Genomic DNA, 19,640 nt, shown 5'->3' on the forward strand with positions numbered 1-19,640 from the left:
GTATTCCCCAAATGATTGCTGTTGGCACAAAAACTTGTTAAAGAGAAATTTACAGTGCTGCACCAAAGCCCTGCAACTGCTTTGCTCTTTAAGAGATTGCCTTGGTCTCCAGCAGTTTGTTTGGAAGATGCAGTGAAATGTGTGGCACAAACCATGAGCAGAGATCGTTTGCCTTGAAAAATCTGCATCTTTTGAAATGTGCTGGTTTCAGTAGTGAGGCTGTTATAATGTAGTTCAAGTTCCACAACAGCAGAGAGAGTAAACTGTGAATAAATGCTGACCAATCTGCATCTTCCATAAAAGTAATCTGTCAGCACCCAAAGCAATCGCAAGCAAAGTTTGGGTGTCGGGACCTTCTTTGTGACATTTCTCAGGTTTTCACAGGTTTTCAGGCCTGTGTGAATGAAGTGTTAGAATCACCATAGCTGTGTAGCTTCCCACCATCATTAGCCAACTAGCCCAACTTCACCAAAATAAATGTTTCTTTACATCCAAAGTAACAGCAGAGCTGAAAAGATTCAGTTTTACAAATATTTCAGTCAGAAAATCGCCTCATTCATTCTTTTTCTCATGCTTACTTTGATGTTAAACTTTTACTGTAAGACCTGGAAGAAGTAGGATTTGGACCCGGGCGTCAGACTGAACAGCAGATAAGGTTCATTATTCTGTATAAAATGTGTGCATACCAGCATTGTCCAGCAGCTCCTGCAGGCCCTGAGAAAACAGCAGATTTCTCAGTCGCTCCACTTCAGCCTTCAGCTCTCGGATCAGTTTGGCGTTTGGATCTTCATTGATCACAGCGTTACAGCGAATCTGTTTGGCACGGTCAGCATACCTGGAACCGAACCGGAGAGAATTAAGATTATATTGATCTGACTAAATCATCTGCTGCCTAAAAACACATTAACATAAAAAGCCTCATAGACAGATGACACCCAGTAACTGACCTCAGAGTGCTCAGTGTTTCTTCGTAGTTGATGTCAGCAGGACTTAGCGCAGCAATCATTGCTGTGCGAGAGTTTCCTCCTGAAAGAAGCACACATCAAACCTTTAAGGTACTTAAACTAAGTCTGATATTAACTCGGCAACTCCATACATGTCTGTGTGGTTAAGTGTACTATTAGCCCTGACAGGTTAAGATGTACTATAAGTCCTGATACAACAAGTCTTATTAATAGTTTGGTCAAAGAAACATGCCGTTGGTCCTAGTATTGACAATATTACTAATGGCTGTTAGCCTTAAATGACTCTTTCTACTGTTCTCCTTTAACACTGGACCTACCAATGCTCTACTTACCCAGGTTTTCCTTCAGTAGCCAGGTGAGAACAGAGTCTCTGTAGGGAATAAAATCACTTTTCCTCTTTTTACTGCTCTGCTGCAGATCAGAGACAAGAAGCAGTCAGCAATCATCTCCCACATTGCACACATCTGATATTATTTGACTTGTAAATATGGACAGTGTTGAATTACCATTTCAGCCAAAGCTGAAATCACTTTTCCTAATGTGGTCAGAGATTTGTTGATGTTTGCTCCTTCCTGCATGCAAACATACAGTGAATACATGATGAATCTGGCACTGGATGCATGAAAATGAGCAGCACATGAGTAGATACATAATGTGATTGCTCCACATTATCTCCAACCTTGAGCCGCATGCCCTTTGCCCCAGAGGAGTCTGCTCGTTCACTTCCAGCCAGGTCGACCAGACTGATCTTACTGACCTGAAGAGAAAAGTTCAAGAATCAAAATAAAGACCTGACATTTGGAAGAAAATGCCCCGCGGGGACAAAATAGAGAAGCAGACACACTTTCTCAGTGTCCAGGCTGGTCATCTGATCTCGTCGTTTTTGGGTGAAGACGATGGTGAAGACGGCGTGGGACCTGGATGACGTCTCATTCATGTTTGTAGCTGCAACCGTCCTGCAATCAGAAATGAACTTGATTATTTTGATGTTACTGCAATTCATTCTTTATAATAATAATAAAAAATTTTTATTTATAACAAATCTGCATGTTTTAACCAGGCCTAACTAGAATAAGAAACATCGGCTAATGGGCAAATAACATATCACCAGTGATGGACTGACTGGGTATCAATCTGATCTTGGCTCAAAAGATAGACAACAAGTCTACAGAGCTGCTGTATTATGTGGTGGATTGGTTACCAGTAGGAAACCGTTTATGTTTTTCAAACTTCCTCAGACATCTGCAGCCTTTTGCACTTTCTTTAAAACTTCGACCTCTGAAATTATCTGGAAGAAAACTGACCGAGCTTTGTTGCCGGCGTCCATCAGGTCCCGGATGTCCGTGAATCCAGTCACAGCCAGTTTGGACAGATCCTCCACGTAGGGCCCCAGGATGGGATGCTCCCGGACCCGAAGGGTGCCCTGGGACTTTGGGTTCAACAGGTCCCGAACCCGCTCGCAGTAGATCTCCATGTAGGACACCTGTGATGGAGAAGATGATGTTTAATCAGGGAAATCGATTTAACTAAAACTGATCTAGGTTAGATGAGGGCTTACCTCGACGGAGTAGGTCAGGTCAGGATCTGTGTTTTCTCCTGTTCTCTGAAACAAGTCCTCACACAGCTGAACACACAGACAGACGCACGTTAATATAATTCTTCATCAGTTATCCCTTTGAATCAGCAAACATTAAAGCGACAGCAGCATTTTAATGCAGCAATGATGTGATATGACCTGTGGTATGATCCCTTCCTGACCAGGCTCCTGTTTGCCCATCATAGTGTAGCTCTTCCCTGCACCCGTCTGTCCATAAGCAAATATACACACATTGTATCCTGGAAAACAACAACCACAACATTACAAGTTATTGTAAAATTATAAATAACTCATTCCTGTATTAGACATTAAGACCATCAGCCAGCCTATGTAGAATATAATCGTGCTGTCATGATCAGCATCATCATCAGCAACAACAGTATCATTTTACACATCAGTATCAGTAGAGTAACAAGTATCAGCGTTGTTACTGGTCACCATTAGTCTCATTAGCTACATAGTTGGAGCTGGACTGTGGAGGACCGAAACCGCCAAAATAATTTAGAATTTAATAAAAAAAATATTTCCATTATAGCAAATAGAGGTTGGGCTCTTCTTTGACCTCTGAGAGGGCGTTCAGGCTTACCTTCGAAGGCGTGCAGCAGCATCTCCTCTCCAATGTCCTTATACACCTGTGTCTGAGAGGTGAAGCCGGGGTCATCGGGCTGCAGGGACACAAACACACTGTTATCACTGATTTTGGGTTATACTATTGATGTTTTCTGTGTGTGTGTGTGTGTGTGTGTGTGTGTGTGTGTGTGTGTGTATGTGTGTGTGTGAGACAGAGAGAGTGTGTTATCACCGTTGTGTGTGACCAGTAAGAGTAGTCAAAGGTGAAGTTCTTGGCTCCATCTTTGGGCTGTTTGGGATTGGAGATGCCTGGAAAGAATCATAAAAGAAACAACCTTCACTGCATGACGAGAAGTCTGTGGACACACTCCAGTTTTATTTCTTTTCTCCTCACTTTCAAATGTGGAGGCAACAAAGTGTCACTACTGAAGTGGGGATAACCGCATGTGACCACTCCCAGCATTCACAGAATATATGACGGGCTCTGCATATAAGTATTTGTCAGATGGACACACAGCTGCTAATAACAGCCCTGCTGCAGCAAAGTCTATTAATAAACAGCCTGTGTGTGTCTGTCAGTTTATGCAGCAATAGGATCAGACGTCACATGACGTTCCCATGGGAACGTTGAGGCCATAAAAGCCCCTAACCCACAGAAAGGTTAGGTAAGGAGAGCATCAGCATTATTTATTAAAATCAATAGTGACTGTTAGCTTCAAGCTAAATGCTGCTATTTCTATTCCAGTTCAGGGACTTTTTTATTCTTTAGTCACATTAAAGTGATGTCACAGTGATGTCATGGCTAATTCTGCGACGAGCAGGTTCACAGCATTTAAATTGAAGGTCAGTTTTAACTTCATTAACGCTCGTGACAGAAGATTGACCTCCAAAACACCAACATGGGTGCTGCCACAATGCTACACCTGAGGCTTTAATATGTGTAGAGGCTATATCCATGTTATACACAGCTTATGATTCAAGGTCACAATAAAAATCCTCATTACGTCATAATGAGATGGTGATCATAAAAACTCTGTTCTCTTAGCCAGTGGTGTGTCCTCATCATGCTGTGTCTTATTATGAGGACAGTGACAGGCCTCTCGTTATCTAAAAACCTTTGTGATATATTTCTATGGTTTCTAATTTATTTGTTCTTCTTTCTTTATCTTTTTGAGGACGTCTGTATGTTTCAGATCCTGTGAGGACGTCTTCAGGTTAGTGTCTCAGCGAGGGGCCCCACAAATCCTAAAGGACAGAACGTGTGTGTGTCATTCTTACAGGTGGTGTTTCCCTGCATCTGGATCACACACTTTGCGTTGCGTCCTGTCTCTCTGGAGTTGAACGGGCGGACTCGCACCGCCACCTTCACTGATGCACCCGCCATTTTTCAGCTCCGCCCACCACCTGAGGACAGCCAATGAGAAAGCACGGTTTAAAAAAATCGTCATAAACATACAGAACAAAATCCAAATCACACAGCACAGAGGGTTTCTTCACTACTTTTGTCAATTTTAGTGTCTTTCTGCTGATCCTTTAGTCGTGTTTCTACTGTTTTTATTGTGGTTTTAATATCTATTTTTTCCATGGACCTCCAGGCTGCTCAGACCACTTTTCCTCCTCTTTCCCAGCACTCCTCCCTTCATTTTACGAGCCGGGTTTTTCCTCATTCCCGCTCTTTTCTTTCCCTCCTCTTCTTTTTCCAGTCCTCAGTTTTCCATTCCCCCGTCATCCTTTTTTCCTTTCCTTCTCTTCTCTGTCCTCTTCCATACAGTTTTCATATAGTCCTCACCGCTTATTTTTCCCCTCGTCCTTAAGTTTTCCTCGACTCTCTAAACTGCCTTTTCTTTTCTTTCTTCTCTTTTCTGTTTTACGGTTTCTGCCTTTCTTATCTTCTCCCATTCATCTCCATCTTTCCTTTTCTTCCTCCTTTTCTTGTTAATGCACTCTTACTTCCTCTATTCATCTTTCTGCTTTTCTCCTCTTCCCTTTCTCGTTATGCTTTTGTTTCCCAGCTTCTCTCGTGCTTTTATTCGTCTTTCTTACCTCTAACTCATCCGAAGCATTCAAACAATGTTTCCTCCTCTCTCCCCCTTTCATTAGCGTCTCCTAAGCTCCTCCCTTCATTCTTTCCCCTCTCTTGACATTCCTGTTCTTCCTCGTCTCCACGAGGCTCTTTTTCACCCGTTTTCCTACTTTTTTCCTTTTTATTGTTCCTCCTTTTCCCAAACCTTTATGTCTCTTTGTGTGCCAGTGTATGCCGATCTCCCTCGCCTCGGGCATTTTTACACTCCAGTCGGGTTCTCGTGGGAAGGAACCTCATCAGATACTGTTACAGTCAGTGTGTGTGTGTGTGTGTGTGTGTGTGTGCGCGTGTGTGTGTGTGTGTGCGCGTGCGTGTGTGTGTGTGTGCGTGAGGTCTGTTAAACAGTGAGCAGGTTATTGATCTGACAGTCAATCATCTATCAGAGTGGGATGATCATCAGCCTGTTTGCGATTGGTCTGCTGGTGTTGATGTGTTAGCACGTGTGTGCGGCTGCTCTATAATTTCGTCCTCGGCGGTCTGTAATAATCACATGACTGACATTCCAACATAAGCTCACTGAGCGGCGACTCGGGGAAGTCCTGAGCACTTAATGTTTCCATCGCTTCACTGTTTTATAGAGAAAACTATCTGACGTGGATGAAAAGTGTGTGATCCTCTGGTAGAGGAGTCGTCTCACTGATTAACCACGGAAACGCGACACGACTGCACCGTGATGCTACAGCGTGGACATCTCCTCTGAAAAAACAACCTTTGGTTCAGCTCAGAGTTCACATGAATCCACAGCAAGCGCATTTTAGTTCGTTCTGAGGCTTAAGGAGAGTGTCTGCTGAAAAATGTTCAGTTTCTCTGAGTATGTGTTTCACAGTGCTTTCTAATCCAGTGCCTGAGTACCAGTCTCTTCCACACAGGTGCTTTTCTCTAAGCACTTTTAACCTCACATTAACACTTCGATAAACACACAGAGCAACTAATGCTTCGGTATTTTGCCCAAGGACACTTTGGCACACACGCTGGAGTAGCCAGGGATCGAACCACCAACCTTTCAACTAGTGGACGATCTGCTCTACCTCCACCCTGTCCTCCAATCAGACTCCAGCTTCAACCAGAGCATTTTAGGCCCCTTCACCACCCACCTACAAAATATATAAGGACTAACTGTGTGGTAGCTCCAACAGCACCGTTCACAATAGCAAATGAGTGAACTAGTGAACATCAATGGACATCAGCCAAACAGGTGTGGCTCAGGTGGTGGAGCAGCTCCTCCAACCTACATGTCAAATCCTCCATGGTCAATTTTCTGAACCCAGAGCTGTCTCAGAGTCATCCACCCGAGTGTGTGAATGTTAGAATAAAACAGAAAAATGTTTGTATGTCTGTATGAATAAGTGACTGAATCTTGTAGTAAGTACGAGCCTCGAGTGCTTAAATGAAGTTGAAAGGCACGCTATATAAACATCAGTGCATTTATTCCATCTTTGGAGACGCTTGTGTGTGAATGAATTCCTGATTTTACTGAACAATTTATTCAAATAAAAAAACGAAACCACCCTCGGAAGTACATTTAACTGAGTACAATCCTGGCCTCACTATCGAGTAAACCTAACTCTGTCTGTATCTTGTTCCCTTTTTGATTCAGGAAAATAGTGAAACATAACACTACAGCTTCGTTTGCAGGTTTAGAAACAAACACGGATTAATCCGCCACTAAAACTAGTCCCTGATATACACACCTTTCCCCCTGCTTACGCGTAAACTCCTCAACATTAAATAAAAAACTATAAGAGCGACATTAATGACGATAAGACTTTGTTGGAGTGTGTAGCGCAGGAATCGGGGGATCGATTGTTGGGTCTCTGTGACGTCCTGTCTCAGATCAGGTTGGTTTGTTTCCTCTGTGGTTGAGTGAGATGTCAGTATGGGGATGCTCATGCAAAGAAACAAATGAAGCGGTGCCCAACTTCTGCCTTTGCTGACTGCACTGAAGCATCACACATGTTTAAACCAAAGCAGCAGCGAATCATCTTTGTGTGTCGTCTCAGTGAAGTGAGACTGATGAAACCAGAGCGCGACTCCGAGGACCAACGGACGGTTTTACTTCAAGTTTGTTTGACATTCCTGCTGTAAATTTGATCTGCTGCGGTTTTGATTTCATTTCCATCTCAGCCTTTAATCTCATAGCACAGAGGTGACGCTTCTCAGATCAAACCCGGAGATACTGAAGCAAAGCTGGCAGCAAGTTCTTCACAGGGACAACAGGACGGCATTAAAGAGCAACAAAAACATCGTTTCACTTTTTCTTCTCTCTCCTTGTGTGAAATATAGCAAACAACAAATCAGTCGTCACTACGACCGCGTTTGTTATTCTTTCTGCTGACACAAATTTTAAACCATGGAAACCCCCACACATTTGTCCCCTTTCATATTTCACAAACTTTAATGCTCGTCAGTTATTAGAAATGCCAGCGATAACATCCACTGACGTCTGTGGCTGATATTTATCTGCTGCCTGCACTGGTTAAATGCTCAGAAATGATGTAATCAGTCCTGAATAAGAGAGGAAATATGAAGCGATGAAAATGATTAAAAAAAAGATCTAAAAACATATTTAAGTGTTATTTCAAATGGTGGAACCTGCAAACACGTAGGAATGTTTAACACTAAACACAGAGCAGCTCAACATTATGAAAGCTACAGTTGTGTCATTTATTTAAACACACGCGGCAGGAAAACAACTAATAAACCTCAAACAAGCTCCTTTCAGGCTGGACTGTTTTTATTCAGGCTCAGTCTGAAGCCAGTTTTATTTAACTCTGTGATCAGGTTTTACAGGTTTTTCTGTTTGAGTAATGTGATCATTATTAATATGAAACATCACGAGTTTCCTCAAGCATCACAAATCCAGACGCCATTTACAAACGCAGGCAATGGTCCTCAAATCGTGGTCAGCTCTTCACACACACTGTGACATCATCGCTCTGATCAGCACCGTCAGTCTCGCTGCACATTTCCACACAGCTACATCAACATCTGCAGCATCTGCAGCACCTCTGCTTCTGACTTTGTATTAATTCTTTAAATACTTTTTAACCCTACATGCAACCCTACATTTAAATGATTTTATGTTATACTTTACGATTTTTCTGTTTTTGCAAACGTTTTTAATGTTTTATGACCTTTTATATAAAGCTTTTTTATTTTCTATTTTTAAATGTATTGAAATTGTAATATTATTATTATTATTATCAATATTACAATAAAAATTTTCATTTTAATTTAAAAAATAATATAAGAAATTCTAAGGGATTTCCAATTTTCACAATTAAAAAACTACATTTTTTATATTATCTTTTATTTATAGAAAATTTCCTTTTACTTTGTTACTTTGTTAAAACATCCTTTATTTCCTGTGTAAGACACGTTATTTACATTTTCTTAACATTTCTTAGACTGCTCTGACATTTCTTGTGACATTAAATTATTCATTTTCAAGATATTTTTCAATATTTGTAATAATTTTTGGTTTTTCACATACATTTTTTTTGCCCTTTTAAATAAACGAGTTCCAGTTTCAATTACAATTTTTAAACAGTAATATCTGGTATTACTTTCCTAATACTTTATTTCATTCTTCATTATTTAAAATTTCCAGTGATAATATTTGTTTGACATTTTTAATGTACATATTTTGTGCCTGTCAACACCATTAATTAATTATTATAATTAATTAACTCATTTAAAGATTATTGTTGATCTCTCGTGGTTTCTCCTTTACCAACAGCTGATCACAGACAGATGTGAACAGATGTGAGTTATTTTAAACTTTAATGACTTAAACTGAACTCCTAATGATTGTAAATGTCCTTTGCTGTAAGGGGACAGTGAATGCAGCATGCACACAGACCAGCAACTACAGTGTGTGTGTGTGTTTACTCTGCTAACAGACAAGATGGTGGACACAGATACTGGATTGTGTGTGTGTGTGTGTGTGTCTCTAGGTGAGCAAGCAGCCTTCATACCATAGAGCCCGGCAGAAACGCTGACTTCACGCCACAGGCATCCCAGCACACACACACACACACACACACACACACACACACACACACACACACACACACACACACACACACACAGAGGGAGTGATTCAGAGTGTTGCGGTGGAACAGGCCCGGTTGGTCGAGCTGCTGTTGGACAGACTAACCAGCTGTTTAAACATGCAGGGAAACAAAGAGGTTTCCAGCTTCACGGGAAAAAACATCCAGCCGTGCTCGTTGTTGCAGCTCTCGCCTTTAATCTCACAGCTAAACCAGCTGGATCGTCTGCCAGCCAATCAGCTACCTCTCAGACAGAGACAGAGCGAACTCAGACAGAAATTACACAACACACACAGAGTCACACCACATGAGCAGGAGTCTGGAAACAGAGGCAGCCGCAGTCTTGCAGAGAATCCGTCTCAGGCTCAACATCTGTCTCTCTCTGCACTGAAGCAGCAGCTCAGACTCAAAGACAAGTTTTCACACAAAGGTGGTAAAGAAAGGAGGACGAACGTGAGGCGATCGGATGCCTCTCTGATGGCGTCATGTGACGATAACCATCTCAGCCTGAAACACGAAACTGCATCTGCAGATATAAACACGACCTGGGAAACTTCACCAATAACAAGAGTTCAAGTGACTGACGGGAAAATGGAAAAGTCCCGCGCTCGCTTGTGTTTACCTGCTCACGCTACCTGCGCGCTCCCAGGTAACCTTAGAGAGACTCGGCTTTCTGAACAACAGCAAGAACGTAAGGGAAAGGACGCTCAGCAAGAGAAATCAATAAAAGGAGCAGTCGTCTGTAAACACAGTCAGTAAACACAGTCAGTAAACTTGCTGTGTGCTGTAGGACGAGTAAGGCCAAAGTCACACAAGCCTGGAGACAGTCAGCAACACACACACACAGCTGGGGCATGCACATTTTCCCCTAGCAACAGGTGGTTACTATGAGGTCAGTGTGAGTGGGACTTGAAGGTGAGTAAAAGTGAGCCTTTGGTGAACAAGTTCAAGACATACAACTTTTTAGTTTAAAAAGTCAAATCTGATCTCAATCTGAACTCCAGAATAATATTTGGATCAGAAGCCTCCAACATAACCTTCACAGGGGTTCAAGAAATCTTCCAGAAGAAAAAAATCAGTTTTTAGTGGGAAACATGCAAAATTTCAGGTCCCTGCTGTCATCAGTTCCCTCAAAAAACATCTAAAGAATGACTGTAGGGGTTTTCTTAAACATTTATCAAAAACTTGATAGGTATGGACTCGCAGGAGTGGAGCTCAGGCCAACCAAGAGTGATGGATGCTGGGAGTCACAGTGGTAACAGCAGCAGGAGGCCAGCTCTCCCCCAACGTCACATCTCAGGTAAACCTTGCTGTCAATACACTTTGACCCCTCCAACATCCTGATTCAGACTCTGTAGTCCTTTAAACGAGGACCTGCACAAACGCATCTCTGTGTTTGTCACAGCTGCAATATCGCTGTGACACCCTGAAACAACAACATGACAGCTCAGCATACAGGAAACAAACTCCTTCCACCGTGCACAGTCTCCTCAGATCACTGAGTGAAGGACAAATGCAAACTTTAGCCAGTAACTAAACACGTCTTCATGTAAAGCAGGACAGAAATGATCCAAAAAACCACTTTAAACAAAGCCGAATGAGGCCTGAACAGCACCTCTATGCAGTGAAGTCAAAATGTAAGGACACAGTTCACTTTATTAATGTGATACTGAAGAAAACTTAAAAACTGACAGATTCTCAGGTGACTTCTGCACATGCAACGAGTGGCTGTTTTCATCTATGCTCGATTAACTTCAGACATTAAACCCTGAGTAAATTGGAAACGTGTGGATTTCTTCACTCTACTGAAGTTTATTCATAAACACTGTTTCCATAAAAAACTTCACAGATTAAAGGACACCGTTCAGTTTTCTGTGGGATCATCCTGCAGAGAAAAACATCTCACGGGTTGATTATTAATCTGCTGTAAAGACATCATCACCATCTGACAGTCATGTGTTCAGACTCCCACAGCTCCGCTCCCATGTGCCGGCCTCTGTGGAGGAATGTGATAATGAATGGTCTTCATACCGCACACACACACGTCCTATGGTAACATATACACACAGAAAGCTAAAGATAGCCATCGGCTGCACTCGACGCCCAGTTTGCACAAAACCTTTTACACTGTTTGATCAGAGCTGGCTTTGCATCCTGGTCACATGACCTGGAACCCCGTGCTGCTTTCAGTGCAGTGGGAGATATTAACAGTGCAGACTCAGCGTGGATAATGAAAGCCTCACACTTACACACAGTCAGACTCATCAAACTCCCCAAGAGCAGGAAAACAAAGTTGCAGTTTCTTTAGTGGCCACTTGAGGCAGTCTCCAAAAAGTGATTCAGTCCCCATAGACTTCCACGTTGCGATTTCCAACTTTACAGAATAAACAATGACCTTTGCACAAGCTGTCCAAGACTCTGAGCTCCGGTATTGTTAGGTGAAATTGCCTCAACACAGCCTGCCTCTCCCTTATGACTGCTGGGAGAGGCTACAATGCTCCCCTGACCCCTGAACTGGATGGATGGATGGATGGATGGATGGATGCTAGTTAACACTAAGTAGCAGCTGTGATCCTGACTGATAACAAAGATGGCTGATGACCACCTTCTCAACCAAATACAATCAGCTCCGACTCCAACAATCCAACATGGTAGCTTTGGCATCTTTCATAACTGTCTATGATTTTAGTTGGTCATGAATACATCAGTTTACAGTCAGTACTAGTCAATGACTTCCATCTTCCATCAGGCCTCAAACACTTTCAAAAAGCTGCACTAAGCTAAAGGGCTTCTATTTACATGGCTTTATTTGTTGGTCCAACATAGGCATAAATCCTGCAGATGAGAGAGAACAGCACTGAGTCCTGATGTTTGAGGAGTTGAATCAAAACAACAGGTCCTTTTACTCTGACATTACAGCTGTGCAACGAATCTAAATATAGAACCACTGGCTTCTAATGACTATAAAAACAAGACGATCCAAAGAAAGCTTTTAATGCTTGCATTCCTTTTTTGCAAACTTTTCTCCTTTGGTCTTATGTTATAAAACCAGCCCTCTCTCTAAAAGCCCCAGACTCACTCCCCGACAGGTTGTGGCAGGTCAGTTTGAGCCGGATTGACAGAAAGATGAAGCTGAAACCAGTTCAGCCATCTGGGAACAGTTTGGTTTCAAAGTTTCTTCCACAGAGCAACATGAGTTTCACTTTAAGTTTAAAATGGAGCAGCGGAGCAGCCCAGCCTGATATGTACACAACAACATTTGTAGTTTAAGACTCCAGCTTTCAACAGCCTCAGACAGAAGAAGACAAAACAGGAAATGGGACAAACCAAATAAAGTCATTAACTAATTGCAGCAAACATCCTGTCCTGTTTGTCAGGTTGCAGTTTGATGTCTGTTCAGAGGAAAAACAAGTCCAAACATCATAACTGAAGCATCATTTTTTTCTATCCGATCAGACTAAAAGTCATCAACACAAATTAAGCTTCGGCAATCATTAGTTTTCTTTCTTTTCCTCAAACTTTCTCTTCTCCATATGAATAAGGAAACATCTAAATGGTGTTTCAGTGTTCAGTCTTCATAAAAGAGCTTTTCTCTTCTCTGTGGTCCTTATCAGTAATCGGATTACCTGGGAACAGCTGCTGGTTAACAAGTTTAGAGATTTAAGAGAAGAAGCAGGAAACCTGTAAACACAGGTGGGCAGGAGGAGGCTGAACTTTACCGCTTTGCAGTCAGGCTCATGCTTGATCTCCAATCACCTCCACAATCCGCTGCAGCCATATTTGTTTCCATCAGAAACCAGCAGCAGTGACGCTCTGCTGCAAAAATGTTGAATGAGTGCCAGTTTTAGGATGTCATGTGCGTATGATTAATGTCTGCTCAGACAATAATGCTGGCTCAGGCTGGTGGCTGTCAGCTTTGTACTGATTGATGGTGTCACCATGAGTGAGGCGGTATTTCTTAACGCCACATGAATTTGTTTATGCTAGGAAGGTTTAGACTGGTGACGGCTCAAACAGAAGAACTTTACCTGAAGAGAGACTCTCCTTCAGTCTCATGTTGTGCTGCTTTACATAATGTGGATGTTTGGCGGGGCCACCATTGGTCTGCAGGCCTCATATTGAGGACCAGAGTTCTGAAAACACCAGTGATGTTTCAACTCTTGCAACACAACACTCATACATGCATGGAACGACTCTATTTGGCAATCCAGCACGTTTCCTAGAAGACTGCATTAAATAAACTCTGCATGTGCTCATCGTCAGTGCTGCAGCTCATTTCTTTCACTACATTACAAACAGCTGTTTGCACAGACAGCTCCTGCCTCTCCACCAAACACCCTCCCAGTGTTGGTGTAACCTGCAGGATCTGCAGGTTAGGCAGATCCTACTGCTTTTTTTAACCCCTCCTCCGCCCCAGCATCCACCTGCAGTCTCCGGTTTCCCAGTCACTCCTCCCAGTTTCTATGTGTATCGTATATGTGGTGACTAATGAGCTTGACTCTGACTGTGATCTGAAGCTTTCAGGAACCATTTCAACTTTCTGACCGCAAACCGACAAAGAAGAATTATCAAATGTTCCCTGTAAGCATCCTGCTGTTTCCAGGGAACGGTTAACAGTAAGACAACTCAGCGAGGGAACGCTTGGGGTCACAAAAACTTTTTTCAAAAACTAGTTTAATTTTGCTTTCTTCTTTCTTTGTTAGGAAATACTGAAATGTGCTGTTCTTGGTCTGGGGAAAAAAACCCAAACTTTACTTTATAAATTGTGGAGAAATTGCAGTGAGACTGTTGTTATGGCAGACTCGGTCTGCAGCTTTCAGCTGAAAAGCTGGAGGTGAATAGTTTGGTTACAAAACCTGAATGGAGACGGTGGTTGAGAAGTTAATCAAAAAACATGAAATGATGAAAAGACCTAAACAACATGCTTTTGAGTTTTTAAGATTTGTCTCTTAAAACATACCCATTAACTCGTTAAACTACCAGAGGGCTTTTATTTTGAAATTTCACAGCATTATAGCATCCCAGTAGTGTTTGATGATTGGAGTTTAAAGAGTTGTAAAGAACCACTTCTGTTCAATTGCAATGTCCTGGAGCTTTTATTTTGAAAATAACCTATTTATTTTGAAAATAGTCGCCTGATCAAAACAATGCATCCATCTTTTATATACAGTCTGTGGAGGCCAAAATCATAAACAACATTTTCGGTCACGATTATTTTACACAACTACCCACTAGGGGTGGGGGAAAAAATCGATACTGCGTAGTATCGTGATATTTCGCTTGCTAATAATGTATCTATACAGGGACAGCAGAAATCGATATTTTGTTACAAAAAAAGGTTTTTGTGCTCTGACTTCAGAGCACGTTGATCCTTTTTCTGAGCAAGAACCCTGACATTCCTTTACTGTCCAAATGTGTTTAACTTTTTTTTGGCATCAATAAACATGACGGTTTACTTATTTTAATTTAAGACATGTTTTATTTTAATTAAGTTTAAAACTTTTTTATTTAATGTAAAATTCTATTTTGTTTTAATTTACTTTCAAATTCTTCAGTTGCTGAAGGGGCTGCATAGTTTTCATAAATAGCTATAATTGTACCAGATGGTTGCATTCAGTTAAGTTGGACTAGACTGTAATACAAACCGTTCAGTTTGTCAACAATAAAACTGAAATGAGAGAAAGACGGAGTGTTTGATATTAGATAAAATGAATATTGATAAAGTTTACCTTTATGTACAGAATCTGAATATCGCAAAATATTTTTAAAAATTGCAATAATATCGTATCGTGCGTTAAGTATTGTAGGAATATCGTATCGTGGGATGTATGGTGATTCCCACCTCTACTACCCACAGACTTTGGAAAAACTTTTTTTTTTTGGAAAGACAGATTATTTTTAATTAAATTACCTTTAAATATATAAAGTGAGGGAACTCTGAGCTCCATGAACATTTCTGATGAGTTTATGGTCTTAGTCGTTGGTTTGAGCCAAACAGGATGACAGAGGTGTGAAGGAAAGGAGTGAAGATTTAGGGTGGAGGATCTGACAAGTCACCAGTTTCTCCATCAGGTCCTCCCCTCAGTCATCAAACACCAAGACAGCAAAGGATAAAAAGCTCAGATGAAGTCCTCAAAAATCTACATTTGACCTATTAGGTTGAATACATACAACTACATCCATCTTTTATCTACAGTCTATGGTTGAGAAGCACCACCCAGCCTCTGACATGTGTATACTTCCTCTCTCAGACAGTGAGGACCAGCGAAATAGTCCTCATTTCCCTCATCTAAACCACAAACAAAGATAGATATCCACACTCTGACATGAGGAGGAGACGGTTTGTTTAAGGTTTTGTGGCGTTACCCAATAACGTCAGAGCAGAATTCAAACAGCATGCAGCTAAAAATACACACACACACACACACACACACACACACACACACACACACACACACACACACACACACACACACACACAGAGATAGCTCAGATGCCAGCTGAGAAATGCTTTAGCCTCCTGGGCTAACTTTAGCGAGGCCGACATGAGCAGCGGCAGAGGAGAGTCTCAATATGCTGAACTCTGCGGGGCCAGAAGTATGTGGACACACCTGTGCTCATGCTGAGGGCAAAGTTCAGCAGGTAATAGCAGGATTTAAGCCGACTACATCTGTAAACAATGAGCAGATTAACGCTCCCGCTTCTGGGATGAAGTAAGTCCATTCGTCCACATACTTATGGTCACATGAACAGCTATGACATTGATGTAACGGTGAGTAAACAACCTGAGGCTGAGATAAAAGGCAGTTCTTTGAAAGAGCCGGTTTGTTGGCAGTTTAGTAAACACAAGTTTCAAAATAAAAGCTGAGAAATGCACTTGAAAGCACGCAGACAGCCCCGACTGATCACCTGGATCATCTCGGCGCAGGACTGAGCGGCACGGAGAAACTGGAAACACGAGCCTCAGCTGTGATTTCTCAATGCAGAAACATTATATTAGCGGCTGTTTGGAAACTGACTCAGTAACTGACTAATCACAAATGAAAATGAAGGACTGACAAAAGCAGATGAGGGCAACGTTTTTCCCCCTCAGGCTGATGTAGATACAGTAAACAAAGGCCTGACAAATGTTAACATTGTTATTTTGTGTTAATAAAACACGTTAAAACAAAGATGTATTCCCAGAGAAACTGCTTTACACTGTATGATGAACATTAGACAATTTTAATCCGTGTATACAAAGTAAATACCTGAACAGAGTGAGTCACATGAGCTGTATCTTTAGTGACTTGTAGCAAACGACCAGTTCAGGATCTCAGTTCGGAGTTATCAAGCTTTCCTTGTTTCTGAGAAGCGAACGGATGAAATAAGCTATCATCTGTATGTTTGTGTCGATGCACATGCATGCACAGAAGCATTGTGCTAATGTAAATTACCTTAATGTAAACTCACATAATGCACAATGACCAGTGTAAAGATCTGTTTTTTATTCAGCTTGGTCTAAATGTGTAAATTATTATTATTTTAATATGTTCTAACTAGGGCTGTTCGATATAACGATATATATCGGATGACGATATAAAAACATCTATCGTTTCATTTTACGCTATCGTTTGTTTCGTGGTGTCGCAAAATAAACTGTTTACGGCAATATTTTTTCATTATTTTGATATTTCTGATGGTCACTGTAGTGGCTATATTCATTTCTTAAAGTTCTCTCTTTCTCTTATATTTTATATAACCACACTATGGACGGACAAGCGCCTGTTTTTATGCGTTGTACGTTAGCAACGACGGTAAAACCACCGCGTGTCCGCTTGTTTATTTTCCACATAAACCTTTCACAATAAAGCTCAAGATCCTGTTGAGACTTTTCAAAATAAACTGCATCACGTGAAAGATGCAGACTATTTACGGATGAGAAGCAAAAAAGAGCCACCAGGTGCTAAAAAATAAATCTTAGACTCAAACGTTAGAACAGGCTTTTCCCCGCAGCACGCCGTGTAATAAATACTCACAAAAAAACGGCGGCCGTTACAACTTATGTCTAAAAATGTGTAGTTTCATGCATTTGTTAAAAACTCGACTCCAGGTACGCGACGCCCAGCTGGAAACACTTCACGCAAGTCGAGCTGCCCGAGATTCACAGAATTTACAGAAAATGTTACATTTTTATGATTTATATCGTTATCGGACGATAGAATTCTTATATCGGGATATGAGATTTTGGTCATATCGCACAGCCCTAGTTCTAACACAAATACAAATTACAGATTATGCAGCACTTATTCAACAACAGCTGGTATAAAGCTGTTGTTACATCACTGTGCACAAAGCGACCAATTAGGTGAGTGTAAAAGTGCTGGAATGCATCTGAGGGCTTTTATTGTGAAATGCAGGAACAGGAAGAAACCCGCTTTGCCAATGTTTAGAAAAAGTTGGTGCATATGTTCTAGTGACAGACATCACTTCTGGATCCAGAAACCAGTGGGCGATGTCGCAGTAGCTGTGTCCATCTTTTATATACAGGCTTCCGTTCTGATGAATGAAAATGTGTTTAAAGTAGATTTAGTTTAGTTTTTGTTATAATTTGATGATGTAATGTTTAATATTTTGCATCAATCCCTGCTGACATCACAGACTTTGTCTTCTGATAATCTTTATCTGATTCAGACAAGACAGCTAACCGAGAAAATAATCTGCAGATTAATCAATAATGAAAATGTTCTCTAGCACAGATTGAGCTCCAACTACCATTTAGCAATAAAACTGCAGATTACCTGAGAATACCAAGAATACCAAAAAACATGACACTGATTATCACAGCCTGACCTTCACAGAGCACTGCTGCAAACGATTATCATTTTCATTATCAGCGGGCAGCTTTAACTCTGAGACACGGTGCCGCTTTCAAGGTGATGCATCTCATTTAGTCTTAACTCCAGCCCCATTATTCACTTTATAATAAAACAAGAGGAAATAAATCAGCAGGTCTTCCTTTTCAGATGCATAAATCCGCAGAGATTTGCATTCTTTACAGGATTGTGCTTGAAACAAATGGAGACATTTGTGCTCAAAATAATGAAAAATACATTTAGAACAACTAAGACATTTAACATGCGGGGCAAGAAACCCCTCACACTTTAAATTATGAATAAAACTGAGTTGAAATGAACTAAATCCACAGGTTGTTTATTTGTATTTACTGTTCTTAAGTTTCTAAACTTTTATTTACTGTAAAGTTGAACTTCTAAACTAACCGAATCTGTTTTCCAAATGAATAAAAACGACAAATGACTGAAAATATGAATACATGAAAAGAAGAATTAACACTTAAATGGATTAATAACACATAAAGGTGGAAAAGTGCAGTAAAAGTACCTCAGTCATAATAACAGCATTAATAACTATGTGTGCTCCGCTCTGATTGGATCCCGTTACCGGAGATGACTCACCTGTACAGGACCGGAGGAAACCGTGAGTCTCGTGGAAGCCACACGATGCCCCGCTCACTCTCTCTCCATGCCCACCTTCAGTCAAATCAAACAAATAAACAAACAAAGGCACGCGGGGCAGCAGCCTCTCTTGGTTCCGGTCCCGGTGCGGGCCTGTCGGTACCGGGACAGCCGGGCAGAGAGGGTGGGGGTGGAGGGATTTGGGTGGGGGCGCTGCTGCCTCACAGAAAAGTTCCAGCGTACACTAACCGGAGCTGCTCCCGGGAATAACGGCAGCACCGGCGCCTCGAGCTCAACTTTTCTCCGGGCTGACGTCACCGTCCGGTGAGCCCAGGCTGGGGAAAGTTGAGGCCCGCCGCTGGCTGCTGGGGCGGTGAATCACGGCAGCTCCGGGACAGCCCGTCGCTGGAAAAAGTTGCTAATCCGGTGGTCAGTCCGCCTCCTCGCGCTCCTGTCCGCGTGGAGCGGGCCTCGAGCGGCGAGCCGGGAGTGAGCGGAGAGTTTGAACGGAAAAATGGAGGAAAAGGAGAGAGAAGAGAAGGGGAGAGAGGCGGAGAGGCTGGCCGGTGGCCTGGCCGCGCGGCGGGTGAGTGCGTGTGTGCGCGGGCGCGTCCCCGTGACGGAGCTGGGACGCTCACAGACAGACAGACGGACAGAGGTCTCACTCTGCTCGCACACGTGACTTATGATACTTTTAGTTACATTGTAGTTGTCCGCGCGGGACTTTGTAACAAAAATGTAACAAAGTGTTACTTTTACCACCACTGATGAAAAAACTAGTAAAAGCGTTCATCATTAAAGATGCTCATAAGCAACATGACAACCGGAACAAGGAGCTACATTAGGGTTGAACACGTCATGCCAGTGTTTCCACGTTGAAATGAAGCTGATCTGAGCTTCTCTATAAATAAGTGCATT

General features: G+C 41.9%; 1 protein-coding gene across 3 annotated transcripts in view; it reads right to left on the reverse strand.

Annotated features, from left to right (window-relative positions):
- Positions 1 to 19,305, reverse strand: part of LOC146578588 (kinesin-like protein KIF1C) — a 31,314-nt gene extending 12,009 nt beyond the window's left edge. For all 3 annotated transcript variants that reach the window (XM_085259661.1, XM_085259652.1, XM_085259642.1), the window contains exons 1-13: positions 18,723 to 19,305; positions 4,411 to 4,536; positions 3,365 to 3,441; positions 3,149 to 3,227; positions 2,701 to 2,801; positions 2,524 to 2,589; positions 2,270 to 2,448; positions 1,810 to 1,921; positions 1,645 to 1,722; positions 1,472 to 1,537; positions 1,298 to 1,376; positions 948 to 1,026; positions 687 to 835 (exon numbers count right to left, since the gene is read on the reverse strand). In XM_085259661.1, the coding sequence (XP_085115787.1) occupies positions 687 to 835; positions 948 to 1,026; positions 1,298 to 1,376; positions 1,472 to 1,537; positions 1,645 to 1,722; positions 1,810 to 1,921; positions 2,270 to 2,448; positions 2,524 to 2,589; positions 2,701 to 2,801; positions 3,149 to 3,227; positions 3,365 to 3,441; positions 4,411 to 4,516 (1,171 nt within the window). In that variant the 5' untranslated portion in view covers positions 4,517 to 4,536; positions 18,723 to 19,305. The remainder of the gene's footprint in view (positions 1 to 686; positions 836 to 947; positions 1,027 to 1,297; positions 1,377 to 1,471; positions 1,538 to 1,644; positions 1,723 to 1,809; positions 1,922 to 2,269; positions 2,449 to 2,523; positions 2,590 to 2,700; positions 2,802 to 3,148; positions 3,228 to 3,364; positions 3,442 to 4,410; positions 4,537 to 18,722) is intronic.
- Positions 19,306 to 19,640: the final 335 nt, after the last annotated feature.

This window comes from Mchenga conophoros, linkage group LG3 (assembly GCF_057382185.1).
Source record: "Mchenga conophoros isolate Kocher_MC1m ecotype Shallow Benthic linkage group LG3, M_conophoros_male_GT1.1, whole genome shotgun sequence".
In the NCBI taxonomy this organism is placed as follows: Eukaryota; Metazoa; Chordata; class Actinopteri; order Cichliformes; family Cichlidae; genus Mchenga; species Mchenga conophoros.